This window comes from Anopheles aquasalis, chromosome X, assembly GCF_943734665.1.
Source record: "Anopheles aquasalis chromosome X, idAnoAquaMG_Q_19, whole genome shotgun sequence".
NCBI classification, from domain to species: domain Eukaryota; kingdom Metazoa; phylum Arthropoda; class Insecta; order Diptera; family Culicidae; genus Anopheles; species Anopheles aquasalis.
This window is the reverse complement of record NC_064876.1, coordinates 5,443,458-5,471,264: the sequence shown is the minus strand read 5'-3', so window position 1 is coordinate 5,471,264 and position 27,807 is coordinate 5,443,458. Positions and strand designations below refer to the sequence as shown.

At 45.8% G+C, this 27,807-nt stretch overlaps 1 protein-coding gene across 2 annotated transcripts; it reads left to right on the top strand.

Annotated features, from left to right (window-relative positions):
* Positions 1-738: 738 nt before the first annotated feature.
* Positions 739-27,596, top strand: LOC126569689 (transmembrane protein fend-like). 2 transcript variants are annotated; one of them, XM_050226951.1, is made up of 4 exons: positions 739-1,745; positions 9,339-9,386; positions 26,648-26,998; positions 27,088-27,596. In XM_050226951.1, the coding sequence occupies exons 1-4, from the start codon at positions 1,389-1,391 to the stop codon at positions 27,496-27,498; spliced, it is 1,167 nt and encodes a 388-aa protein (XP_050082908.1). In that variant the 5' UTR covers positions 739-1,388; the 3' UTR covers positions 27,499-27,596. The 2 variants fall into 2 exon arrangements, with proteins under 2 accessions (XP_050082908.1, XP_050082917.1); XM_050226960.1 differs by lacking the exon at positions 9,339-9,386.
* The last annotated feature ends 211 nt before the right edge of the window (positions 27,597-27,807 follow it).

Sequence of the window (27,807 nt, the reverse complement as noted above, 5' to 3'; positions counted from 1 at the left end):
ATCACCAGCATCCCACTAGCTCAGCCCTAAGCTAAGGCCACCAGGCGGGCCGGTACTGGTACGGTAAGTTCACTTTTTACTGCCGGACAGCATTCGGGATCTGTGGAACTCATCCCGGGCCTATCCTCGCGTCTCGGATGTTGCTATAAAATGAAATTTTGCCTTGCCTTGGCGCTCGAATGAGTGACTGTGGTCGCTCTCAAGATGCACACCGCGAGCACGAAACAGGGAAATGCGCGAGAGAGCATCAACTCCAAGGATGAGTGATGAGGTCTCGCGCGGGCGCTGGCTCTCTCGCTCTCGAATGCTCTCCCCTGAGAGGCTGAAAAAAAGAGAGAGAGAGAAATCGGACGAGAGCATAAAAAAAACAGCATCCAAGAAGCGGAGACCTGGTGGTAACATCAATACCTCCCCCCCCGCTAATGGAGTTCGAACGGTGCGACACTTCGCGACACCAGGCGCTCTCGGGCAGAGGATAAGGGCCTGCGCGGAGAATCTTCCTCCTGGAGCGTCGCGGTGCACCCGTGGACCGAGGACGACACGACAACACGATGACGACCGCACTGCTGCTGCTGCTGGTGGTGCTGGTGCTGGTGCACCGAAGTGGAAGCGCATGTAGAACTTCACGATATGCATGCAGTACTTCAGTGTCAAGCGCTTGACCTGGACGGACGCGCGCGCTCTTGCCGTGTTTGTACCGTCCGCTCGCTCGCTTCGTGGAAGGATCCGCCTTCCGAAGGACAGTTTGAGGAGCTCCAACGTGCGCCCCGGGTGCTCGAAGGGCTGCTCGCATCGCATCCCGTTGGTTGCTGTTGTTGTGGCTCTTCGTTTGTTTTGCTCCGGACGCACCCACGCGCACGCGAACACAAACACATACACAGGCGGGTGCGTTAAACGCAGTCAAGCGACGCCCGTACGGTCGTGGTGCGCGTGCCTGGTATGAGGTGTCGTGCTGGTGACACTGCTGGTGCCACCGCCACAATAAGCGACCAGCGGAACAGATGAGGGGAAGGGATACGGCCAACAGGAGAAGAGTAGGAACTGGTGCGCGTGGCCGACGACAAAAGATGTTCAACCAGCAGCCTCCACCGTAGCGTGCGCGGATCAATATCGTCTTCCGCGGTCCCGCAAGAGTGGTCGCAGAGAAGCAAAGGGAGCTAAAGAAAGAGAAAAAGATAGGGAAAGAGAAAGAGCGAACGAGCGAGTGCGTTTGATAGTGGCGAGAAGTGCATTGCTGTTTTGATGTGCACGGGGACCACCATCACCAGCATCCGCGAGTCTACAGCAACCTCTACGTGGTAGTTGTGCACGTGTATTTGTTGGCTGTGTATCGCGGGCGGTGTTTTTTGGTGCGTGCAGCAGATTATAGACCGCTGACAGCTAGCTCTATGAAGGCACCCATTGTCGCAGGGCTGAAGCAGAAACAGCAACCACCGCCCATGTCCCCGATGTCACCAACGTCATCGATGCTGCTCATGTTGCTGCTCATGTTGCTGTCGTTGCTGGCTCAGCCCATCAGGGCACTGAGCACAACGACAGGTTCACGGCGCGAGGCGACACAGCGACCGGTGAGTGTCATCGTCTTCGACAACAACAACCTCCCGGACGTCTCGTCACATTCGCTGCCGACCAGACTGGCAGCGGCAAACTCATCCTCCACAGCCACCACAACAACCGGAACAACCATCACTCCCTCCGGTGCCAGGACCGCCATCAACCACTGCCGCGAAGCCTGCCTCGCCCAGGTAATTATAATCTCATTAAATGCGCTGGAAATATTATAAATGGGTGAAGGGAACGAGGGGGGATAAAAGAGGGTGTGGCGGGGGGGGGGGGGGGGGGGGGGCATCAACATCATTGCGGGAGCAGGGATGCAACGAATTATCAGTGAGTAGCAGCGGCAGCAGCAACATTGGCGTCACTGTCGAATTCGTACGATTCGGGTGAAGGCACAATGTGACAAGAAGAGCCCCCCCCCCCCCAGAAGGGAAGGAAAAACGGGTTGACTATACATGGGTTTTTTTTAACGGCTGGCCCGGTGGCGAACGCGAATGAACGAACGAACCTTTGCTGTAGTTTTTTTGATACATTTTCCTCCAATTGCGACGAAATATTTTTGAAAACTTATACGTGTATGAGCTTAAAATGGCCTTTTTCCGAAAAAAACACGTTTTTTAAACAGTAAGCCAAAACATAAATTATTCTAAGTATTTTTCCTCGCTAGCAATACGTTTTTCCTATCTTTTGAGGAATTTGTGTCTACCATGCCAAAAGAGTTGTTCATTTAGCGACACAAACCATGCCGTCATGCCATTTTCCAACAACTTCACACAAATCGAAGCCTGCGCCAGGCCAGCGCCTGACCGATCGTCAAAAAGTGGTGGGGGCAAGGATTTTGAGCGATTACACATGATCCTCGTCCAAAGCAACCTGCAATTCATGCTCCAAATCGTTTTTGGCTTGATTTATACGCTTCTTGCCAATCAACTCAAATGGTCATCTTTGAATCAATTGAAAAACAATTGAGCTCCCTGCGAAAGCTGAGGGGTTACTGACATGAAGTGTTACCTATTCAAAACACTATGACTTTTTTGTTTGAAATGATTTTGTATTGAGTTCCAAGACAAAATTGTTTTAAAATAATCCAATTTTCCGAAACTATCCGCTTTAGCTCAATGTGGCCACATTTGACTCGACTATAGCCTTCTAACGGTCCGAAAACAAATTGATGCTGCACGAATGTGGTCTTGCGGTATTGTGGCTCGTTCTCGTACAATCGATTACATTATCGTATCCATACTGGCTTATTTTTTAGTCCTCTCCTTGTTCTCTAACTTGCACCAGACGGAATGGTCCATCGGATTTGCGTCTGGCGAAATCGAAATCCACTGTGTGGACGAAATGAAGTGTGGGACATGATTTTTTTAAACATGTTTGGTTCGCACGAGCTTTATGAGACGATTTCGAGTCTTGTAGGAACGTCCATGGTCTGCGACCGAAATGGTTACGTGTCCACGGCTGTAAAGCACCTTCTGAAACATATTATCGATAACGTGTCGCTTTCCATTTGACTCCAGCATCGATGAAAACAGCTGAAGAGCGCCCATCAGCGATCGCAGCGGTCCAAGCCAATAATTGTGATGGGAAATTGCTACGAGTGGCCGTACTTAGGCTCAAATTCAAGTATAAACCATCGGTCAAGTAAACACGATCGTTTTAAGAATTTATGGAGTGATTAATTTGAATAATTTTCTCATCGGAGAACACAATGTTTGAAAATTCGCCACGTTCGTGCAAGCGCAACAACTCCTCCTTTGCTCGTTCGCACCGATCTTTTTTTTTGCTGCGGTGTAAGATTGTGTCCTTTTTTAAAGTTGAGTTGAGACCTCGAGTTCATTTTTCGTTATGGGTTGCATAGCATCGAGCGAAATTTTCATATCTTTTGCGAGGTTTTTATGGACTGCGACGCGGATTTCGTTGAATTCTGGCCTTCACTTTCCGAATCATTTCTGGCGATGTTGCGGTTTGTTTTGGTACACTTCCATAGCGTTTTCTAATGCTATCAGTACCATTGTATCGATTTATGGAGCGATACACAAACATTTTGTTCATTTTAAAGAGATTGAGCTCACGAATTATAGATGAAGATTGTGGTTTTCCAATCCAATAAACGCCATCACAGCTATTATGTTCGAATACGTCACGATAAAAAAAATCTACAAAACACAGACGCAAATGCTTTTGATGGCTTGTAAACAATATATTCAGCTATAACTAATTCAATTTTGGCGTCGATGTTACAAGCGGTTTGAAAGATACAGCAGTGTGAATTTGGTAACACTTCATATTAATAACCTTCTGTAGCTTTTTTTATATATATTTTCCTCCAATTGCGGCAAAATATTCTTGAAAACTTAAAGTGCAATATGCTTTAAGTGCAATATGCTACATTCAGCTGAAAAAGACTTTTGGGCTCGAATTAACCTTAGCCCCATTGAGCCAAGCAGAACAGATCGAACAGATCTCGGAACATCAACTCGGGGTCGAGCAGCAATCAGTCCACCAGCTGGCGTCTGATCTTTTTTTTTTATTGGTGTCTTTTGTAAAGTTATGGGATCACTTTTGCCCGTTGACGACGATAGCAACTTTCTGTCTAAGAAGGAGATGGGGGGTGGTTTTAGCTTCAACTCTGCGCTCTTTGTAAAACACTAACTTCGTAGAGTTTCAGAGCAACACCGAGAGCAACTATTTGAAGTCGACTAGAACTTGCCCATCGGCTATTTTCTGTACGGGGTAGGGATCGCGATCACAAGATGATGATCAGATGACAGAATTGGAATTACGCCACCCAGCCACCGTCAGTCTAGGTTGATGGCGCCCTTACCATCCCAACCACCGCCCACTCCCCAAAAACCCTTTTCCCATATCAAATTCTTGGACGAATCGGATGGACGAGCGAATGTGGATCACAATTCCACAACACACATAGCGCGGGCCGGCGTGGTCATGACTTGACACGCGCATCATGATCGCGTAATGCGAGCCGGGCATCCAGCGCTCGAGTTGCACGCACCCGCACCCGCACCCCTCACGGCACGAACCGCTGTCGGCGCCTAAGGAGGCATTAAGGATTAAGTTGCTTTCTTCGGTTCTCCTCTTCCTCCTCCTCGTCGGTTCTCTTGCGTGAGCTACCTGGACTGGACCTGATCGGTTCTGTGACGACCGAGTGCGCATCAGGCGGAGTCGGATCCGGTCGAAGTGGCGATGAGTCGCCCGTTGAGTCCACGGAGACACGCTGCCTGCTCCCTGCTAGCGAACCCGAAACCGACCCAGCGACGTCGCGTTTTGTGTTTGCTTGTTCGCTGAGAAGGAACAAGATTTCGGATAGAGTAGAATATATTATGTCACGAAAGTACCGGGATTACGTAGTCGATTTAAATCTGACTGGGCAGTCGAGGATCGAGTCGAGAATTTTTTCCTAGCTTGGTACAACCGTCCTTAATTTTTGTGCAAATGTTTGAATGGAATCCGGGATCAACCCGTTTGTTTAACAGCAGCTGATTAAGTAAGTCGATAGGAGCAGTTTTTGATTTATGACTTACATTCCGGGAAGAAAGTAACGAAAATGGGAAAATCAAATAAAATTTCTGATATTAATGATTCAAATTTAAGGGGGCTTCGGTAATTTCTGGTAAAAAAAGGAAACATTTTTGACGATTTTTTTTAAAGCATCAATTCAACACTGTTTTTTCAAGTGAATGGCATGTTAAACTGCAAGTTTTGAAGAATATTTCGGTGTATTTTGGGGAAGATTTAACAAAAACTTCATCCATGGCATCAAATTTCAGAAGGTGCGTCTGCGAAAAGATACTTTCTCAAAAAAAATTACAAAATGTTCTTGAAAGGATCAGCGTTCAGGGAAAAATGTAAAAAATATGAGTCACATAAAACAATAAATACCGAAGCCCTCCCCCCCCAAAATGGGTCACCTTCAAAATATACTCCATTTGCCCGAATACATCTCTGCCAACGGCACTTCCAATCATTAAAACAATTTTTAAAACTTTACTTTACCTTTACTTCACGCACCGCATTTTGATTGCCACGAAGCTCATGTGCGATCTGCCGCCATTTCCGGCCATTTCACGCTAATCTTTAAAGACTTTGTACCACCCATAGGCACGAGTTTTTGACAGAGAGCATTACTGCCAAATGCTTTTTGCAACATTTCCAATGTTGAAAGTAAAAATTCCCGCTCACTGTTGACATCGACTTACTAAGCTAGCTGCTGTAAAAAAACGGGTTGGACCGGATCGCATTCAAACAATTGCACAATAATTAAGGACAGTTATACCAAGCTAGGAAAAAATTCTCAACCCGATCCTCGATTACCCAGTCAGCTTTAGATCGACTTTCTTGACAAAATGTACTTCACTGCCTGCTCGTTCGGGTTGAGTTTGAAGCAAACGAGGCGTCCGAAAGCGCAGGCCATACGATGCGATGGCGCTGATGGAGCCAATGAGCCTTTTTCAAATTTCAATTTAATAGAAAATCGCGTCTGACACCACCCAAGTGCCCCGAGCTGGTAGAAAACGGACTGCCGGCCACTCAATGCCAGTAGTGCACGACGCGACTGCCCGGGTCCCGTCCCGTTGGTTGACGTTGGATTGGCAAGCTACCGGCCGTCCGTTCGAGTTTGAGTTGGCATGTGTTTGTTTGTTTACGGCCCCACCAGTCCGCCACATTTCCGGCCCTTCCGGTCACGTCCAAAACAATGCAACCGCTTGTCTCCTCTAACGCTCCAACACTGCCTTCCTTACGCCAAAACGAAAGGGAACGACGGTTGAAGCGCTGAGCGAATAATCAATTTAGCGAAGCGTACCAGTCCAGGCAAATGGCGGCGAATTGGCGATGACCTGTCACGAGTGTGCAGTGCACTGGACGGGGTTGGTGGATGGTGCAGTGCTGCTAAAGGATCCGCAGGGCAAATTATTATATCAAACAATGACAGCGCACCCATACACACAGTTCGTTTTTCCTACAAGTCAAACAAACGAAGCAAAATTCGGAAAACTACCCGGTACCTTCCCGGTCCCGGCAATGGGCCCTGCCCTTCGAAGGTGTACAATTAGGGTAAGGCAGGTTTAAGTGGCAAAGCGCACACAAACACACTGCGATAGTGCGTGCGGTGTTGTGAAACCGTAGTCCGTGATGTTCGGTGATCTATTTTCGAAATTGCGCGACCGGCGCGCGCATGCCGGTAGCAAAAGGTGAAGCGAGTGATGGAAAGATAGTGGAGGAAGCTGGTGGATGTGTCCTCACGCCGTCTCAATAGCAACCCGCAAGGTAACACCTACTTGCGGCCAGTTCGCACAAAGTTCACAAACGGACCAGGACCGCCCCCTTGCGCTCTCTCTCTCTTTCACTCTTCTTATCTCTCTCGCTCCCGGTTACTAGCTTTAATTGAACGCTTGCGCGCCTCTCGTCCTCATCGTGGTCATGCTCCCCAAAAACCCCTCCACCAACAGTCGACAAAAACCACCGTGCACCGTGCCGTGGCTTCTTACTTGCGCTTACTACTATTTGTCAACAACTGCCTGCTACTACTACGCGGCAGCTGATGACCTCCACTTGCCGGCCATCAATCCCGAGTCAAAGAGAGGAGTGCGCTTGTGATTGGATGGCGTTGATGGCGTTACGCGTGCGCGCCGCTGCTTGTCATTACTGTCAAACGCGCTGCGGGCGGCTCGTAAGCGGTGAGCTATGGTTATTGAATGGGCGCTTGCCGGGATGCGTTAATCCCCCCTCCTCGCACCCGTTAATCCAAGGGATGATCCAACCGTTTGCCTGTCTCGGATTCGGCTCCCGGAATGTAACGGATCACCGGCTGGCAGCTGCAGTCAGTCCGACGGGCAAAACGGGGTTGCTGACATTGCGCACATTCTTGCCGCGAATGGCAGTGGAGTGGAGGCCCGGGGGGAGTAGCAATCAATCACGACAGGAAGCGGTCTGACATTGTTATATAGCGCTATGGTATGAGGGCAAAGGGTCGCCTGGGCCTGGGTGACCTCCTGGTGCCGGAGTTCGAATGAAAATGTCTCACTTGATCGAGCCATTTGACTCCATCAATGGTTGTGGGAGTGGTGGTGGGTGGGCACACTGATTTATGAACCCCTTTGAAGTAGCAGCCCCTGGTGTTGGTGCTGGTGTAGGAAGCAGATGATCTGTTTTAAATAAATTTAGATCCCGGACGCGGTACCATGCGATCACTCGGCACTCGACACTCGAAGTTAGAGTGATAAATGGCGCCGTGTCCCTGCTAATCTATTGGATCAGCGCCGATCGCTTGCCTTTTAGTGACCTACACCTCGAGCGGCCTGCCTGTGTGCGTAGCCTTGCCCCGGATGCCCCCGGCAAGGACAATCTCAGAATTTACTGTCAAACATTCTGTGCGACTTGACGCAACGGCCACAATGCCTTGGAAATGCCGTCCTCTCGTGTTTATCGTGAAAAAGAGGGTGCCGAGAGAGAGAATGAGAGAAGAATAAAGGTCCAACCCTTCGCAAAGCGTAGACTGCGACAGAAAAGGTTTCCCATTGCCCCGGAACTAGAGAGTAAGAAGATAGCCAAAAAGCCAAAGCTTTCCTTGGGTCAACATTTGGGGATAACTTCCTCTTGGACCCAAAAGCTTGTACGATCGGGAAGGGGTGCCAGAGCGCTTCAGGAGCGGGCGTTGAAGAAACTATGTACATTTCGGCATTCCCGGATTGAACCCTTTGCCCGCGAATTCCCCGCGATGACGAACGGCTCACAATTTGCTAGTGCTAACGTAATTTTTCTTTAATTCTCGTATTTTTTGTAGGTTGTCAGTACTGTGATTGACATCCGTGACAAGTTTCACGTCAAAATAATTATTAGTTTTTGAGATAGGATTTTTTTTTGTGAGGTGCACTAAAAGTGCATTCCTCATTTTTCGATAAGGCGAAATTTGTTGAGTAAAGTTTTGCATAAAAAATGGTTTGTGGATAGGTAGAAAATGTTGCAGAAAGACTTTGGTGACTGCGCTAAGTTAAATAAAAATGTTTTCAAGTGGTCAAAAGACTTTCAGGATGGTCAGGAACCGTCTTGAAGACGAAGAACGTTCTAGGCGACCATCAACGTCCACTGACAAGGCTCACGCTCAATAAAACAAAAGTTTGGGGGGTGGAAAACCGTCGATTCATAACTAGAGACCTTGGTGATGATTTGAGATATTCATATAGTTCGTCAACTACACTTTGAAAAATGATTTAAACCTCAAACGCTTCAGAACTCGACTGTTACCGTTGGTACCAGCGACTAGCGTTGGTTTTCCATGACTTTTTCCCCAAAAACTCCAGTCATACCGTTCCAAATCCATCGCTTTCGCCTGATTTAGCACCATGTGGGTTCTAGCTATTAAAAAAACTTAAAAAAAAACTCCTCCGGGACATCGTTGTGATCCGATAGAGACGATTCAAGCCGCTGCGAAAAAGGCCATCCCGAAAGCCGAATTTTTCAAGTGATAAATTGTATTGAAGGAAGATTACTTTGATAGGAATGAAATTGATTTGGAGGCATAAAACAGGAACGAAAATCCTGTTATCTATTGAACACAGTAGTATGTTTCCTCCATTTTCCTCCAAACAGAAAAGGAATTGTTGACAGTTTTCCTTTCCTTCATATCCCTTTTATTATTTTTTTCAAATGGAAATTTAACACAACGTGTCTCTCTCTCTCTCTCTCTCTCTCTCTCTCTCTCTCTCTCTCTCTCTCTCTTCTCACTTTTCTTTACTGTGATTTCTTTTTACCTTTTGCAGCACGCCATCACGGTGAAAGTATGCAGCCAAACGTGGACCTGCCGGATGGTAAGGATGCACAGCTCCTCATCCCTTCCATATTCCCCTCTTTCTGCAGCTACGGATATTTCTGCCTCAGCACATACACACAAACACACCCGCGCGCGCGCACGCACGCAGAGAGGTGTGAACAATGCCGCGGTTACCTCTTGTGCTGGCTGGCTGGTGGAGGTGTCAAGCAGATAATGAGCGGCAATGAGTAAGGTAAACCCGTGGGCCGTCACCCTCTGTCTGCCACCCACACACTCACGCACACACACGCTGGCAATGAGAGAAGAAGGTGTCGAGATGCTAACCAGCTTCACAAACAATCCACATCTACACCTCCTGCTGGTCCAAGACGCCCACTGGTGACGCCCAAATGCTCTAAACAAGAGCAGAGCTCTCCCAGTGCAACACCCAGTGAAGGAGCCAGCGAGGATCGCGACGTGATCGGATCCTGACCGCAGGAGAAGGGAGAAGATCCTGGCCTGACCTGACCAAGCGATCGAGGAGGCACCACTTTTGCGCCTTTTATTATTTGCCCGTTGCCAGTGGATGCCCGGTATCTGTTTGCTCTTCACGCCGTCCATGCCGCCGTCTGTTGTTTTTGTTTAGATTGTTTCTTGAGCCCACACCAGAAGGGGAGCCAGCAGCTTTAGCCATCGCCTTGCTGGTCCAATATTGACCTAGCTGACGGTACTGCCATGTCCGGCCCTCTCAGGTTCCCAGCAGGTGTATGTGTGTTTGCGAGCGTTGGTCACTTATTGGTACAACAGCGTCTCCTCCTTCGTTTTGTTTTTGTTTTTATTTTGGCTCCTCTATAGTGGGGAATGTTCCTGGGTGAGCATACACAGCTCGCGAGCGTGCAGATAGATCCTCTTAAAGAGAGCGAGAGAGAGAGAGAGAGAGACAGGGAGATAACTTTGTTGACATCTGCGTGTAAGTCTCTGATGAGGCTGTTGTACTGTATAGCTGTAGACAGCTGCATCGTTAGACGGTTTCTACAGGGCTATCTGGAGCTTACTTTATTTAACAATTGAATAACTCTGCCATTTTTCCGAACCGATTTGGGCCAGTTTCTGAAACGTCAGTCTATGCCACTTGAAAAGAGCGGATTGAAATTGTCACACTTTATATTGAAAATAATCGATCATTAGTGAAAACTGCGGTCGTGCAATGGTGGGTTAATGGATGTTCGCTTCCTCGTTCGCCGCATATGACGGTGCTGGACGTTTTTTTCTGTAAATCTATTTGAAAAATAAGGTTTATTCCAACAAGCCGAAGAGTATCATTCAGCTTAAAGCAGCATATTAGAGCTAAAATTGCCAAAATAATTCCCGAAATGTTATCAAATACAATGCAAAATGCCAGAAAAATGGCCGCTTTTTTGTATGCCGACTGAAAGCGGTCATTTGATCGATATTATATTTTGAGTTAATTATTAATAAATGGTATAGAATAACCCAAATAGAACTTGTTCATTTTCCAAAATCGGCTGAAAAATGACAGAGTTATTCAATTTTCAAACTGGTTAGCACCTGATCGCGCACTCTCTGAGGCAACAAAACTGCAACACAGTTAAAACGCCACAAATTTTTCATTTTTGTTTGGTTTTTATTAAGTAAAACCAAAAAGTGTCGAAAAATAAATTTCATAAACGTTAAGAATCATTTCATTTCGTTTCTTTATGTTACTTTTTGGATGAATTATGGTCTTGAGACCGTAGAAGAAGCCTTACTTCGCCGGGCCGAAATTTTTCACATTCTTCGCACATTTTTGTTCGGAGGATCCGAGATGAATCAAGAAATTCGTGTGCTAAATCTATTAGAAGCTTCATTCCAGTCCTAGAAATGCAAAAAAATCATGTGAAAACCCTGGAGATTCCAACAGGACTCTCTATCTTCCCTCAAAGCAACCGAAACATGAGATTAGCGAAAACAGAACGTTTCACACTTCATTTGCATGTGTCATTATTTATGGACGTAAAAAGCGCAGGACTTCTCCGTTTATAGTATTTTGAAAAGCATGGTTAGACCCAAATAAACACATAGTTTTGACCAGCTTGAGCAAACGCGTCCCCTAAAATGAGTCAAAAAACCACAAAGCACCCTGAAGGGCAGCGAGCGATGCTTTCTTCTACAGGGTCTCAAGACCATAACTCATTCAAAAAGTAACTGATGAAAAATAAACTGAACTGATTTTAAAATTTTATGAAATTCCCGACATTTTTTTGGTTTTACTCAATAAAATTCAATTAAAAATTAAATGGTGTTTTAACTGTGTGTTGCAGTTTTTTTTTATTTTTTTTTGTTTAAGACGTATACCTTTTGAGACGTTCACGACTCATGCTGCTAGCCCTGAGTTGAGTCCCGCAGGAGGACGCCATTTTGGACACCAACACTCTGTACTCTTGGTGCCCCCCCCCCCCCCCCCCGTCCAAAAATGACATGAACACCTTGGCGTGGCGCAGCACAACTGAGCGACAGTCGCGACAAACATCATACTTGGAATCAGTGACGGGGGCCCTCGCCGGTGGCCAAGAGATGAGCAAACAAAACAACTGGAGTCCGGTCCGGTATCGGTATCCGAGTCAACAAAGACGAAATGAAAGAGGATGAGCGAGATGAAGTGGCCCGAGACCGGCCCATAAGGCTGAGGCGGAGCAGTGGATGTCGGAATGTAAAATATCTTATTTGCCTACAGCCATTTAGCCACGCGGCTTGCTCTGTGCGCGACCAGACGTTGCGTGCTGCGTGCTTATACACCCAGGGGCATGAAAACCCCTGGGTTGTGTCACCTGTAGGGGCGCGCAGATCGACAAGGACCTTTTTAAGGAGCCGTTTCCTATTTGTCTAGGGGAAACCCTGCTAGGACGCCTGCGAGCAGCACCAGCTCGACTCTACACCAACGTGTTCCTCGTGCCCTCACCGTTTGACACTTCCGGCCTGGCCGGCGGACCCCGCCCGATCCTAAGTGACGATAATTTACGACACGACCCGACCCTGAATGGCCTTGTCCATCCGTTTCGACTGCCGACTGCTGCTAAATGGGTCTTTAAATAGCGTAAAACCGTCACTTCCGGTGCCTGCGGTGGGTTCCGGGGTTCACTTTCTGACTTCCCTTCCACCTACGGCTGGCTGCTGGTTGGGAATTTCGGCCCCCAGCGGTGCATCGATTGGGAAATCGACAATGTAGCGAAAGGGCCTGGGTCTCTGGGTCTCTGGGTCTGGACGATGCTGCAGTCGGCGACGACGGAAAAAGGCTGTAAATGTTTATAGGCCTCCTAGTTACATTGATGCCCGCTACGCCCGCTTACACACCGGATGTTGTTGTATGGGCTTGCATTCTAGCCTTGGACCTTTTTTTATTTTCTTTCTTTTTTTTCTTTCTCTCTCTCTCTCTCCCTCTCTCTCTCTCTCTCTCTGTCCGAGGTAATACAGAAAGGGCAAAATAGAGTTTTATGCTTTCCATGTGCAGCCCAGGGCCAGTAGACCGAGTGTCGATTTCCAGAGACATCACACAGAGCCCTCGGGGGCCCTGTGGGCTATATTGTGCCCGAAGCATTCACATCCTGAAATGGGCAAACTGAATGGGCTGGCTGGAATGGCGTTTTTACCATGTGTATGCAGATCAAAGCGATCGTTTTGTTTTGCGAGAAAAAAAAGAAGCTTATTCTTGGAAAATGGAGAATCATTTATTCTCCAAAGTAATGGTAATCGTTAGCTACACATTTTTACCATATCTAAGGCATTTTTTTTTGATGCCTTGCCTATCTGTGCCATTTTTTAAAGCCCATCCACTTTTTTAAATTTTCGTAAAAATGGAAACGTTGCTCGGCCAACCTATCCCAACCTATTACCTATCCCAACGATGCAAATGAATGTTCATTTGATAGAGTCAAGTCTGGTGAGTTAGCCGCAAGTGGTCATTGTTAGCAATTGTGGTTTTAACCGTGTCCTGGGCTGATATTCCGCGCGGTGGCGGAGCATTTTCATCGAGCAAAATTGGTCAATTTTGTTGTTTGTGATATTTTGCTTGATTTTCTTCATCAGCCTCGGTCAAAATTGATTAATTGTTGCTTGTAACGATCATTAGTAACCGTTCTGGCCAATAAGGTCTACAATCTGATGTCTTCTAACAATTTCGCTGGATGGTGGATCTCACATCAAAATCACTACTTTTAAAATGTTTAAACCACACTATGTACTGTGTTCCAGTGAGAGCATAACCGTTCAATAATCATACGATGCGATTCGGTCGCCGATTTTTTCAAATGAAGGCAGCAAACCAACGATGTGGACGAACGGTGTGCAGTTTTTTGGGAACGGAACTTGCCATTTCAATCGCAATAAAAATATTTGTTACTAGCTGATTTTCCCGATTTCATACGGGTATTTGGTATGTTTCTTTTTCCCTTCGTCTATCTTTCTTATCCTATTTCTAGCACGATATCAATTGTAGCATTTAACATGTCTATCAGCTTGAGTTTTATCTTGATAGCATGCAGGTTGTAGAAAATACAGACCAAAATTAGAAGAGTAAAAATAATTAATTGACATTGATAATTTATGATCATAAACAGCAGCCACTCCACGGTTAATTCATAACAAATCCCCCTTTTGGCCAATGTGCTGGTAGTGAATGTTATCTTCGTTTAAAATAACAATTTAATGGTCACGCTGGATCCGATATCATGTGTTAAAAATCGATGCCATTTGCAAACTCATCATTCCCGAGAACAATGAGCAATTTCAATGTAATGAACAATTTCGGGAATATCGCAAAATCACATAGTCTCAATATCTGGAAGGTCTTTCTTCTCCCCTCCCAGCTTCTCTCTCTCTCTCTCTCTCTCTCTCTGCCTCTCTCTCTCTTTCTCACTCTCTTTTTCAATCTCCCTCTTTCTCATTGTTTTTGGATTGAATTTGGCCTCAATTACTCTAAAAGAACTTAAAACCAAGTGGTTGATTTAATATGACCATCAACCAGCTTTGAATTGCGAGGCATAAGGGAATGCACAGGGTGAAAGAATGGAGTAAATTCCGCTTTGATGTAACCAATCAATTTAGAGACGCCAAAAACATTGGAAATGACACCCATATTGCCCTAGAAGGGATTTTAAGGATAGGGGCTGTATGGTAGCCCCCCTCCCTCTTATCCGGCAGGAACAAAACTTTGTCACATGATACTTAAAGCAACAAGCAACAATTGTGTGAGTTTTGGAGAAATTTACTTGTAAACCACCAGAGCTATGCATTTTTCTAACACATTGGTATTTGGCAGGGGGGAGATGGGAGGGGAATCCTGGCAAAAGGACCCCCGATGATATCATGTGGGGTGATAAACTATCTTTGTGCCAAGTATGATAAAGATCGGCCCGGTAGATTTTGACATACAGACTTGTTTTTATTTATAAGAAGATGTGTTGAATTAGAAAAAAATGCACACTGATTATGTTTAACGGATGCTTCAATCCGTGTGTGCACGCAAAACACCCATAATACACCAGGAAGGGCTTCCGGAGGACCCGAAGTAATAAGACATTCAGAAAAAAAGAAGAAAAAATAAACACCGATGACGTTTGGTCGCTTGGTTCGTCGTTTGGGGGGGTTCGTCGCTTGTTTAAATCTTTCGTATTGCAGAGCGATCGAGAGCTCTAAACCGGGCAAGAAAGGGTGTGCGGGGCTGTTTTTTGTGGTCTATTTCGAAAAAGAGAGAGAGAGAGAGAGAGAGAAAGAGAGAACAAAAGGGCGAGCGAGCATCGATTTCTTCATTTATTGTGCATATCGCCGCTAGCGCCAGGAGCACCGGCAGATTGAGCAGAGTTTCGCATCCGATCCTCACCAAACTGAACAGGCCTCAGACAGAAGGACGTTAGTGGCCACTCCGTCGTCTCCTTGGTGCATTGTGTATCGCGTTTGTGTACAGTGCACACAGGACACTCATAATTCACCGGTATGGCGCGTCTTCCGGAGAAGAAGACGGCTTAAAGGGGAGCCGCGGTGAGCCGGCATGCGATGCCTGCTGCTTTGGGGGTTTTTTGTTTTTTCAAGGTGAATACAGAACTCACCCAGCAAGCAGGGTAGGTTGAAGCCTGAGGGGTGGCTAAGAACTGGTATGACTGCTTTCTGGCCTTCTGGATCTCGAAGCTCATGCTTATGCTCAGGCGTCATCACGATCTCTCTCTCTCTCGCTCTACTTCTCTCTCTCTCCCTCCTCTCTTTCGCTCTATGTCTTCTAGATCGCGGAACCTTGGGCCGGATCGACTGACAGCGAGACCACCCACCGAAAACGGAGAGCAAAAGCGAAGGAAAGGAAAGAATGAGGAATATGGCGGTGGAGTAGGAAGGAAGGGAATGGGGAATCTTGCGATGCGAAGGTTGCGAAGAAGGCGAAAGATAAGGGAAATGCTTGAGGGAGGCAGCTCACCAGGCAGTCCAAGTTTCGGGTCCAAGCCACGAATGATGGTTAATCCGCGCGCGCGCGTGCGCTTGCCCCGCTGTGACTAAATCAAATAGTGCGCGTTCAGCCCTGTCAGCCCTACAGACCGCACAAATCAAACGCGCAGAATCATCGGTCCTAAACCGATTACGGTTCCTGCAGTGGCAGAACGGATTGTCACAGGGAGCGCTGCTCTGCGAAGGTCATTCCTAATGCTTCCTGTAGTGGTAGTAGCACCGCGCTACTTTACGCACTACACTCAATTGCTCCATCACGAGGAAACGCCTTTTGGAAGCAGATTTTAGGACGTGAGTCGCAAAACGATTTCTTCGTTCACAGTCGGCAGGAATCAGCGCGCTAATTTGGCTGCATTCTCGTCCCTACATTTCCTACATCCTTCCCATCCTCTTTCTCTCTCTCTTGTGCCGCATACATGCATGGCTGTGTGAGTGTTAAACACTCTGAGGCGCTCGCAGATAATGAAGACGATGCCGCGGCGAGGCACCATTTAATTAGGGACCCCCTCCTGATTTTTTTTAAAAAAAGCTTTAAAAGAACGAAAGAAAGATTTTTAAAAGAGCGAAAAATTTAAATAACCAATCAATGACTGAGTTCTCCTCACGCGCTCGACGACTCGCACCTTTCGCGTCCCGCAACGAGACCGTATGATGATACCAGGCGTACAACCATAAAACTGCTGTTTGCTGCTAGATTACAGACCAAATTGAGTGATACCACACAATACGCTACATTTTTCTTTGCTCGTATCATGGCTAGTTTTGTGCCAGAAAAAGAGCTTTTGCGGGAAGCCATTCCACTTTTGGTCCTTTAATTTGGAAAAATCGGCGACCGAATCACGTAAAATGCTTGTAAAGGGCCTCTGGTGACAATTTGCTATTGGAAATCACTTGCAAAGGTTGGTTAAGTTGGTTCAAAGATGACCATTTTGACATGAATTGCGACAAGAAGCGCGAAAATCGACCCAAACAAGATTAGGACCATGAATTGCAGGTTCTTTTGGATGAGAATCATACGTAATCGTAAGAAATACTTGTCCAGTAGTTAGGAATTACTCAACAAGCCATTTTCATACGCTTACATGCCATGGAAAGGTTCAAACAGTCCGAAAATGGGTAGTCCATGAATTGAACGATATGCAGATGGAGGAGCGACGCCAAAACAAATGCTAATTCTTGCTTATTGTGCAAAACCGTAAGTCGATCCGACATCTTGGGGTTACTGGCATTAAAAAGATGATTGTCCACATTGTGACAAATTGGCCAAAAGATAGGAAAAGTGTACAGCTAGCAAGGGAAAATACTTAGAATAATTTAGTTTTTGGATTTCTACATGGTCTGTCGAAAAGTAAACAGGACTTAAGAACATTTCTGGTAAAGCTTCATTAATGTGCGATTTTTTTTTTGAAACGTGCATCCTTTAGGCACTTTTAGTCCAAATTTCATGACATTTGGCCCACCGGAGGTTAAGTTATGGCGCCTAGAGTGACAGTAGGTTTGAGTGGTCGGTAGCAAGCCTTCTGAACGGCCAAAATGTCAGCATAGTGTTTTCCTTTCATCCGCAAATGAAGTTTACCGAATAGTTATAAGCCCCAGGTGACCAGTTCAAGTGACTACGGGGCCGGATTGTTCGATAAAATGCAGTTTTCAGGTCAAAAAACAGTGTCGAGTGTGGATCGATGAGACGGCGCATTATGGGCGCAACAAGCGCCAACTCCCTTCTTCGCGATATTCTTGCACAATCGGACGAATAGGATGCATTGAACACCTCAAAACATCAAGATAATATTAGACAGTAACCGTTTGGGTCGGTCATTTGTTTTCAATTTGAGAAAATCCCACACTCATTCGATGCTTCCTTGCGCAATCATGAAGGTTGTCGTTGAGGTCTTCACGACCGGTTTTTGAATCGCGTATACTACTCATAAACTTTGCCACTGGATAGACAACCGTCACCACAAACTTATTGCATCAATTCGGTAAACGTTTTATCGAGTTTGAAAGCTAAACTTGATGGTGGATTTTTAACCACTTGCTGCCACTTTAGTCGCCATAACTTTGCTTCCAATGGACCAAATGCCATGAAACATGGACTGAAAGTCCCTAAAGAATGCACCTCTCAAGCGAAAATACTTACATTAACATAGCGCCACCAGAAACGTTCCTATGCCAAAGGTACTGTTTACTTTGCGGCAGAAGATGTATTTAAAAAAAATGTGTTTTTATCGACAAACCGACCCCTGGCACATCGCGCAGTAGGGATCACTGCAGCAGGGATTCGATTCGAAGAGTCGCCACTCGAGATCCTTGAGCCGTCCTTCTCCTCTTCTTGTACGCTCCTTGGGGAATGTGCGACATCTTCTTTCTCTACATATCCTTGAGCCGTCCTTCTCCTCTTCTTGTACGCTCCTTGGGGAATGTGCGACATCTTCTTTCTCTACATACCATGGAAAGGCTTACTCATGGATGGCTGTAGGACCTGCTGGTGGACCTCTCTAAGCATGTAGAGCAGAGTTTTGCTGCTGGTAAATTCTGACCGTCGAGTAACATCCAATTATCTTCGAGCAGTCGACGGTTATAGCTTAGCGCAGGCAGAAGCCAAACGCCCCCCTAAAACGGTTCACTATTCTTGCGATTGCCGGCTGTCTTGCTGTTTGCTGGTTGTTGACAGGCCTTGGGGGGGGGGGGGGAGGTGGGATGAGGAGAACAGAAGGAACAACAAAACAAAAGTCGAAGAACTGCCCAAGCAAGCCCCAAAAAAGGGAATCCACAAGAGAGATGAATGGAGCAACGAGAGGGAGAGAGAGAGAGAAACATGAAGGCGAAGCAAAAGCTCAGAAGCTCTGTAGCCAGACGACGACGACGACGGCGAAGGAGGACCACGGCCGTCGCGGAACATGTCAAAGGAATATTTTAGATATAACCTATCTAAATTGACTTAAATTATAATGCATGAGCAATGAAATTAATGCATTTAAATTTATTAATCCTTTCCGCATCGCCCTTCGCCTTCACCTCTCTCTCTTTTGCTCTCTCTCTCTCTCTCTGTGTCTCTCATACTCGGCGTACTCGAGCAGCAGACGAGCAGCGCAGGCTCTGGAAGAATCTGGCGCAAGCCGGTGGTGGCCGAGACCAGCGAGGAGGAAGTAATTAAACCCGTTTCTCATTCTACTGCCTATGCCACATACATACACGCAACATACAGACAGGGAGCACCGACAGAGCAGCAGCAACAGCAGCAGCATCGTGTCATAAGATTTTTTTCCCCCTGGTCTGTTACGCAGCTTCTGATCTCTGGCTGTGTGGCTACGCCTGGCTTGATCTTCTTCCGAACCATGCTCTCTCTCTCTCTCTCTCTCTCTCTGTCTCTCTCTCTTTGCTACGTTGTCAGTCGCCGTTGTGCGGGTTTGCGGTCCACCGGTCCAAGTGCTGCGCTGCATTTACACATAAACACCGCACATATAGGGTGTACCACAAAAAAAGAGAAAATGCTTTACCGAAAGCCATTTATGAAGGTTTTCTACTGTTTTAAAATATTTCAATTCGCTCTTTACTTCATTGCTAATCAAAATCAAACAAAATAAGTGGGTTTTGTCGGCCTGCTTTCTCAATTAATTTCTCCAAGCGGTTAAGAAATTGAGAAAACCGTCGGAAAAAATAGATATACACATCAGTATTCATTTTAACAAGTGATTTACTTAAAAGTGGAGGTATTTTGAAACCATTAGAGACAACTGCTCTAAACACCATTATTCCAGCGGGGATCTCAAAAGTGGACTTGAATTTTATGGTCTCTGAAACATCCTTAGTCATTATAGGGTCAATATGAAACTATTCAGGCGGGAATTCCTTTGCTGGATCAATCGTGAAAAGTGTCTCATCAGAGAACACGACGATCAGTTTCTTCGTCTTCGAAACTGACAACAAATGCACCAACTGCTCATGTCGAAGATGTTTTATCCTGCCGCCTATTAAATGACGCATAAACTATGCTCTAGTAGATGCTTTTTGGTCACGTTTGACCAACCGATGCATGGAGGTTCTGGAGATTTTCGCCTCTTTTGCAAATGTTCGCATTGGATTTCGTTTAACTTTTGCTCTCACCGATCCTTTCAACCTTTTCACTGCGCTGCCGGATCACTGCCAACCACTACCGTGTGGTTCCTGGGCCTAAATGTTTAATCCTGTAGACAACGGTATGATTACATCCGAGAGCCGCTAGTATTTCTTTGGAAGATTTTTTGCGCACGAAGCAAACTCGACACCTGTCGCCTTGAGAACATTTGGCAGATCGAACAACTTTTGCACGAGTACGTTTTACACATCATTTGATAGATATGAGTCTCACGAATATGCCAATACCCCATAATGCCATACTGGTGCTAGAAAAAAGTCCAAAACAGAACAATGAAAATATTCTCATTTTTTGTTATGGTACACCCTGTAGCTGTAAAGCCGGAGATACATGAAGCATAAACTCTAATATAAACTCAGAGTGTAATGCCAAAAAGGATTATGCTTATGTCAAAAAGATTATAGGCCCGCGGAGCGTAAAACCGAGCGTTAAAGCAAGTGTAAACTCGGCACCAACATGAAGCGTAGCGATATGAAGAGTTGAAAGTTCTACAATCGCTAATATACAGCAACAATGCGATGTCGATTTATGCGTTTTGTGGTCAGAAACATAAGTAATTGAATGTAATAGCATAATGTAATTGCAGGTGCACGAATGTAATTGCAGTTGACGTTTCGGTATAAACTTTTATGCGATTATGCCTGCCACACGAAGCGTAAACTTTTTGGCATTACATTCTGAGTTTACGCAAGATTTTAAGCTTCGTCTATCCCTGGCTTAAGGGGGGACTTCGGTATTTAATTTTTATTTGTGACACATGTTTTTAACATCTTTCCCTGAAAGCTGATCCTTTCAAGAGTATTGTGTAAAAGTTTTGGATCAATCGAGGAGAAACTAACAAAGATACAGATTTTTGAAAATCCGCGTTTCATTGAAGGCTCCATGCAGCGCGCTACTTTGAAGAGCGTTTCCCAAAATCCGTCGTTTTCAAAGTCGGTGCCCATCGTACCGCAAACACTACAAGGCCGATCGTTTTGAAATTTTTTACACATAATATGTACACTTTTTGCCAGGTAGCCCCGTCGAGATATTATTAAAATTGTTTATACTTTTTTTTTAAATAAATCTGTAAAGTTCGTTTTCAATGGCAGAATCGCAAAAAGCATCACTTTTTCAACTTCAAAAATCTGCCAAAACTCGAAAAATTCGAATATCAACAAAAACTTGCCGGTGCTACCTATACAAACTAATATTCTTTCTAACGAATATCGATTTGTATTTTTCTGATGACCCGTCACGCAGCTACGACGGGCACCAGAAAAAGTATCTTTTCGAAGACACGGCTGCCCAAATTTGATGACATGGATTAATTTTTCAATAAATGTTGCGCAAAAAAATTCCAAATATTCTTGAAAAGTTGTTGATTGTTATGTCATTTACTTGAAAAAATACAGTTGAATGGTTACGTCACAAAAAATCGTTAAAAACGAGCCTTTTTTTGGTTCGAAAATACCGAAGTCCCCCCCTAAAAAGAAAAGGGAAGAAGCCGCATCGCAATCGTCAATCGTGTGCAAGCGTTTGTTTGTTCCGACCACTTCTTCGTCTTCTTCTTTACCTTCTTACTTTTCTAGCTTCTTTTTTGTCCCTGCTTTTGCTTGGCCTGGGTCCCGCGTGACCGTAGCCATCCCTTAAGTCTGGTTCTGGGCTCTTCGCTCTCTCTCTCTCTCTCTCTCTCTCTCTCTCTCTCTCTCTTGTACTGGTGCAAAATGCGCGGCGTTCTCAAGCGTTTTGCCACCTTAGACCAAACGCGGCATCGGCCTTTTTGATGATGATGATGATAATGGTGCTACTGCTAACATTGGAGGATGACGATTGGTAGTAGGGGCAGCGGCGGAGGTGGCGATGGAGGTGGCATCCTGCTTTCATTGCGGAGGCTCGAATCTGAACCTTGAAGCACACACACATATACACACATACAGGGAGCCGGAACAGTTCGAGATGATGCGGGGATCGGACCAGTAGCAATCGGAGGCAAAGTTCTTCAACGTCCTGGGGTAGGCAGAGTGCCAAGACTAAATCGAGCGGATCGGCGGCAGAGGCACTCACAACTCGTTCTATCTACCCCTACCCCTACGCGGCAGCACGGCAGATCTAACTCGAATGTGAGAAATCGAATGGAATGGAACGGGTTGCCATGCTCCGCGGGGAGCGCGCACGTGGCGGCACATGCTTAGAAGCCGGATTAAACCAACGTCCCACTCTCCCTTCACCCTTTCCACGCTCTCATGCTCTCTCTCTTTCTCTGCGCGCGAGGACGTGCGCCGTCGCGTTATCGTTTGTCAACGAGCATGTCATGTCAACGCGCTGATGCTGCTGGAGTGCTGGCTACCTCGGTGTTTTATGCTACTGCCACCACCATGCCACCCTCCCTCTCCTGTTATCCCCCCACCCCCTCCACAATGCTGGTGGGGGAACGGCGACCGATCGACCGGCGTTCCAGGATTAGCCTAATTTAATCGTTAAAATTTCGTCCAAAGCCAATCCTGCCCACCTGCTCCGTATCCCCTCGCGTGTGTGTGTGTCTCCGTGTGTTTGTGTGTGATTTAGTTTATTTTTACCCACCCCGTAGACGCGTCTTTGAGACTTTTTTGCGCGTCTTCTCCATCTTCTTCTCAAGCTGCGCGCTGCGAATCGTTAATCGTTAATGGCGGGCGCGCGTGTTTGTGTCCGTCGCTGTGTGCCAGAACGTGAGCTCTCAATCGTCGTCTCTGTCGCACACACACACACACACACACACACACGTACGCATGGGCACAGCGGATGGTTAGATTAGCCTAATCATTGCTCATTATGGCTCGACCATGAAATGCTTTAATCGATTTGCCATTTATAACGCCTTCGTCCCCCCTCGTTCCCCACTTCTCCACCGCCTCCTCCTCCTCCTCCTCCTCCTCCTTGTCCTTCTTCTACTCGTCTGTTCAGGGTGGTTGGTTTGGTTTTATTTGGGTGTCAGCAGTTTGATAGCTTCTCCTGCTTTGCTAGCCAACATCTTGTTTTATTTCCTCTCTCTCTCTCTCTCTCTCTCTCTCTCTCTCTCTCTCTCTCTCTCTCTCTCTCTCTCTCCCTCCCTGTTTCTCCCCTCGGTCCAGTTTTGTGGTCAGCTTTGGAGCCACTGGAACAGTCGTCCCTCGCTTTGTATTCGGAAAATGGTTCCAAAGCCAGTTGTTTGCTATCGTTAATAGCACCACAGAGAGAGAGAGAGAGAGAGAGAGAGTGAGAGAGAGAAAGATAAAGAGACCGACAAAATGGAGAGGATGGGTAGGAAGAGAGGTATGTGGGTTGTTGGGAGTCGTCTGTTCAAACAGTGGTTAACAGCCACAGACACGTTGTTCAATTGCAATTCAGTTGTGCATACACAACTCATAATTAGAGAAAATTGAGTAGATCATAGGGAAAATTACTTTACATAAAGACAAAAACAGAGGCCGGACCTTCCCGATAGCGGTGACGTTTGGTCGCTTGGTTCGTCGTTTTGGGGGGGTTCGTCGCTTGTTTAAGTCTTTCGTATTGCACAGCGATCGAGAGCTCTAACCCGGGCAAGAGGGTGTGTGGGGCTGTTTTTCTGTGATCTATTTCGAGAAATAGAGAGAGAGAGAGAGAGAGAGAAGGGGGGGGGGAGCAACATCTGTTCTCTTCTGCTTCGTTTTCTTCATTTATTTTGTTTTACTGTGTCACGAAAATAAGATGAACTGGTACTCTGTATAGTCGTGTAAACGTAATTTTTTAAAATTCTCGTATGTTTTTAACGTTGTCAGTACTGTTATGAACAACCGTGGCCAGGGCCGTCTTTACCCTTTGGGGGGGGGGGCCCTGGGCCATTATGACAACGGAGCCCCCCTTTTTAACACTTGTAACTCGGCCGCTACAACAAAACTAAGCACAAAGATTTGCAAAGATCCGTAAACGAAACGTTATACATTCACAATTACATAGTAAAAGATAAAATATGTACAAAACAAACCAACAAAATTAAAAGACAAAAAATTAGCCTAAAGATAGAAAGAAACACCAATAGACTCTGTCAACTTTGTAGCGTATCTTTCTAGCGAAAAGGTACCATATACTCTTGTGCAAATTGTATCTAATCTATCTTAGAAAACGTAGGTGTCAAATTTAGCTGCTCATTTTATAAAATACCACCAAACCATTGGACATTCTATGTTTTTAGAACGGAGCGGAGGAAGCTTCCTGTTCCTTGCATATATCGCACCAGTTATCGGTAACATCATCCAACAAAAACCCTCAAACGGTCCTAAAAACTACCGTCCGATCAGTCTTGTAAATTGAATCGGGAAAATATTCGAGAAAGTTCTAGCGGATCGCTTAAAACAGCATGTTACGAATCAAAAGATCATCCCGGATTATTGATTCGGGTTCCAGGAAGGATTGTCTACCACACACCAGTTGCTGAGGCTTATTCACAATATCAAATCCCAACGTGATAAATTACGTTCAACCGGGCTGGTTCTGTTAGATCTAGAAAAAGCCTTTAATACGGTTTGGCATAATGGACATTTATACATATTAATCAAATTCAACTTCCCAATATTGTTAATTAAACTTATCCGATCATTCCTTAGCAGTAGAGAGTACAAGGTTCACATTCACTCCAATAGCTCTGCCTCATTTACGTTACCAGCCGGCCTACCACAGGGTAGCGTCCTATCTCCCCTACTGTTCAATATATTTACTGCAGATATTCCCGGTTTTAACAAATCCTCTAAATTTGCTTTCGCCGGCGATTTTGCAATCACTTCTTCGAGCCAAGACCCTAGAAAAACAATAAAGGCCCTAAACGGTGGCATTGCTAAATACGTGGCATACTGCGACTCTTGGATGTTAAAAATAAACGAGAATAAAACGGAAGTTAAATATTTAGGATTGAATCTGGACAAACGCTTAACGTTTAAAGCTCACGTTAAAATTCAACTCTCGGCTGGACTGAATGCTATGAGGGTACATTATAGCTTTATAAATAGGAAATCAAAATTAAGCACACATAACCAAATCTTATTATACAAATCCGTAGTGCGACCAATCATATTATATGTGGCGCCAGCCTGGGCTAATTATGCGAAGACGCACATGAAAAGGCTTCAGGTACTCCAAAATACATGCCGAAAACGGAGTTTCAGTCTACCGCCTTGGCACAGTACTGCCAACCTCCACCAAAGGGCTGGCATTCCAAATATTGCTTCATTCATCTCCTTATTGAGTAGTAACTTTAATCAAAAATGCAAAATTAGCCACAGGAGGCAAATAAAAGAGTTAGCTAGAAATTAGAGTTAATAACTAGATATAGGAAAACGAAAATTCTATCAACACAGGTCGGGTTTTTACAGTTTTTCCCGAAAGTGATTCATTCAAGTTAGCTACGCTTCAAACTCCTACACCGTCAATAGACTATAATAGTTCACGGAACATCGTGTGAAGGGCTATCAGGAATGATATACCGATTGTAACTTATTGTATAACACAACACATCTCTTAAATACATCTACTACTACTACTACTACTACTAGTGTGAAATCATCAAGACTATCAAAAATACATCTTTTCATACATACATACATCTTTTCATAAAACAAAGACCACTTACAGTAGAAAGATTGAGGAAAAAACTGTTCTGATGCCAACAAAATATCTGAGATTTCATCCGCTGTAGAACTAAACAATGCACGATCGTGCTTAACCTCCTAGCATGTCATGGCGAGTCTTGTTAGTTACAGAAGATTCTGCTGGTGCATTGGAGTTGAATTTCAGAAAAATACATTGTTTTCGATACGATTTTGAATGGGCTATTAGGTAAAAACGTGGCATTGGTGTCCTTGCAAACTGGGAGACCCAGACCGGGAAATGACTTTCAGTTGCGATTTAGTAGAATTTGTTGTTACTTTCGTTACTATCGAGCAGAGTTGTACAGGATAATGTACAGGATAATGTTTTACAGGACTAGGTCCTGTGCCTAGGAAAAAAAATTGACTATTTTTTGTGCCGTAACCACTCAACACAATTTTTTCAAATGAATGGCACATTGAACTACCACTTTTGAAGAATATTTGGTTCTAGTTTGGGGAAGATTTAATAAAAACTTCATCCATGGCATCCAATTTCTTAAGGTGCGTCTGCGAAAAGGTACTTTTTCCCGTTGCCCATCATAGCTGCGTGATGGGTCATCAGAAAAATACAAATCGATATTCTTTTGATAGATTATAAGTTTATCCAGGTAGCACCGTCGAGCTGTTGTTAAATTTCCTATTTTTTGATTTTTGCCTGATTTTTAAATTAGGAAAAGTGATGCTTTTTGTGATTGTGCAAGCAAAAACGAGTATTACTTGATTATTATGAAAAAAGTAGCAACATTTTTTGTGAAATCCCGACAGGGTTCCCTGGCAAAAAATGTACAGATTATGTGTTAAAAATTTCAAATCAATCGGTTCAGTAGTTTTTACGGTACGATGGGCACCAACTTTGAAAACGTTGGTTTTGAGAAACGCTCTTCAAAGTAGCGAGCTGCATGGAGCCTTGTATGAAAGGTGGATTTGAAAAAATCTATAACTTTGTAAGTTTTGCTTCGATTATTAAAAAAAAACTTACACAATATTCTTGAGAGGATCCGCATTCAGAGAAAAATGTTAAAAATATGTGTCACAAAACAAAATTAATACTCACTCTCTGCTCTCTGCTTTTCGCAGTGTTGGAGTCGCTGTCTAGACACACTGGTAGAGGAGGAGGAGGAGGAGCAGGAGGACGAGAAGCAGGCAGTTCGTTTCGCGCCATACTGCCAGCTACAGCTCACCATCCAGCGCCTGGTACGCAACGAGTCGCTCGTCCTGGCCGAGATTAGCTGGCACCGGTCGGTGGCGGGGGCGGGGGCGGCGGCGGCGGGAACGTGTGGTGCCCCGCTCGGCGACCAGTGTCTGGTGACGTGGGAGGTGTCGGGGGGTGGCCTGATGGGCAATCTGTTGACCGAGGCCACCAGCAACGCGCAGCTATCCCTCTGGACCGACACTAACTATCTCGTGCAGGTCACCTGCCGCGACAAGGTAAGACCACCCACCGTCCCTCCCCACACCCTTCTTCCCTTCCTCATCCCAGACTCTTCTTCTTCTTCTTCTTCTTCTTCTTCCCCTAGCACACTAGTTCCTTGGTGCGATCGGCATCGCTCCAACTCAACACGTCGGTCGTGATGGCGGCGACTCGCGGACCGTTCGCCGAACACGCCAACAATCATCCCTGGCTCACCGAGGGAGACGACGATGAGTCGATGGGGTCCGATGGGGACGGCCATCCCACGGTACCATCGCCAACGCCGCCATCGTTGTTCATTTCCCCCGCGTCCTCGAGCGACTCCCGGGAGTTGATCCTGTTGGCCGTCTTCGTCGCGTTGCTGCTCTTCCTGCTCATCCTGCTCGCGTCGGTGCTGGTCGTGCGTTGGCGACCCGGACACGGACTCGGACCAGGGTATACCGGTGACCGGGACCAAACCACCGACCGGCACGTCCTTCTCGAGAATGAGCTGCTGGTGGACATCCTGCACGTTTAGGCGGGAGTACGTGAGTCGCTCCCGGGTACGTGGTTTCCTGCATGGTCCTGCAACCCATCAGCATCTATTCTTCCTAACCTCGCAACGCCTCCCTCATTCAGCACCCTGCGAGATCTTTGGGGAGGGGGGAGCTCGATTTTGTAAATACCGCGTACACTACAGAGCAGAATAATGGGGGAGAGGGGGCGGCAGTGGGGAAATAGCTAGCAAAATGTTTAGTATTTTTGTAACTTTACGCTAGCACCACAAGAGTCTCAGTCCAGATCATCTTATACAGGTTCAGGTTTATTGGTGATATTAGCAGACGCA

Coding starts and splice junctions, on each gene's coding strand:
- LOC126569689 (XM_050226951.1), top strand. CDS start 1,389: ATGAAGGCACCCATTGTCGCAGGGCTGAAGCAGAAACAGCAACCACCG. Junction 1,746..9,338: donor GCGAAGCCTGCCTCGCCCAG/GTAATTATAATC, acceptor TACCTTTTGCAG/CACGCCATCACGGTGAAAGT. Junction 26,999..27,087: donor AGGTCACCTGCCGCGACAAG/GTAAGACCACCC, acceptor TTCTTCCCCTAG/CACACTAGTTCCTTGGTGCG.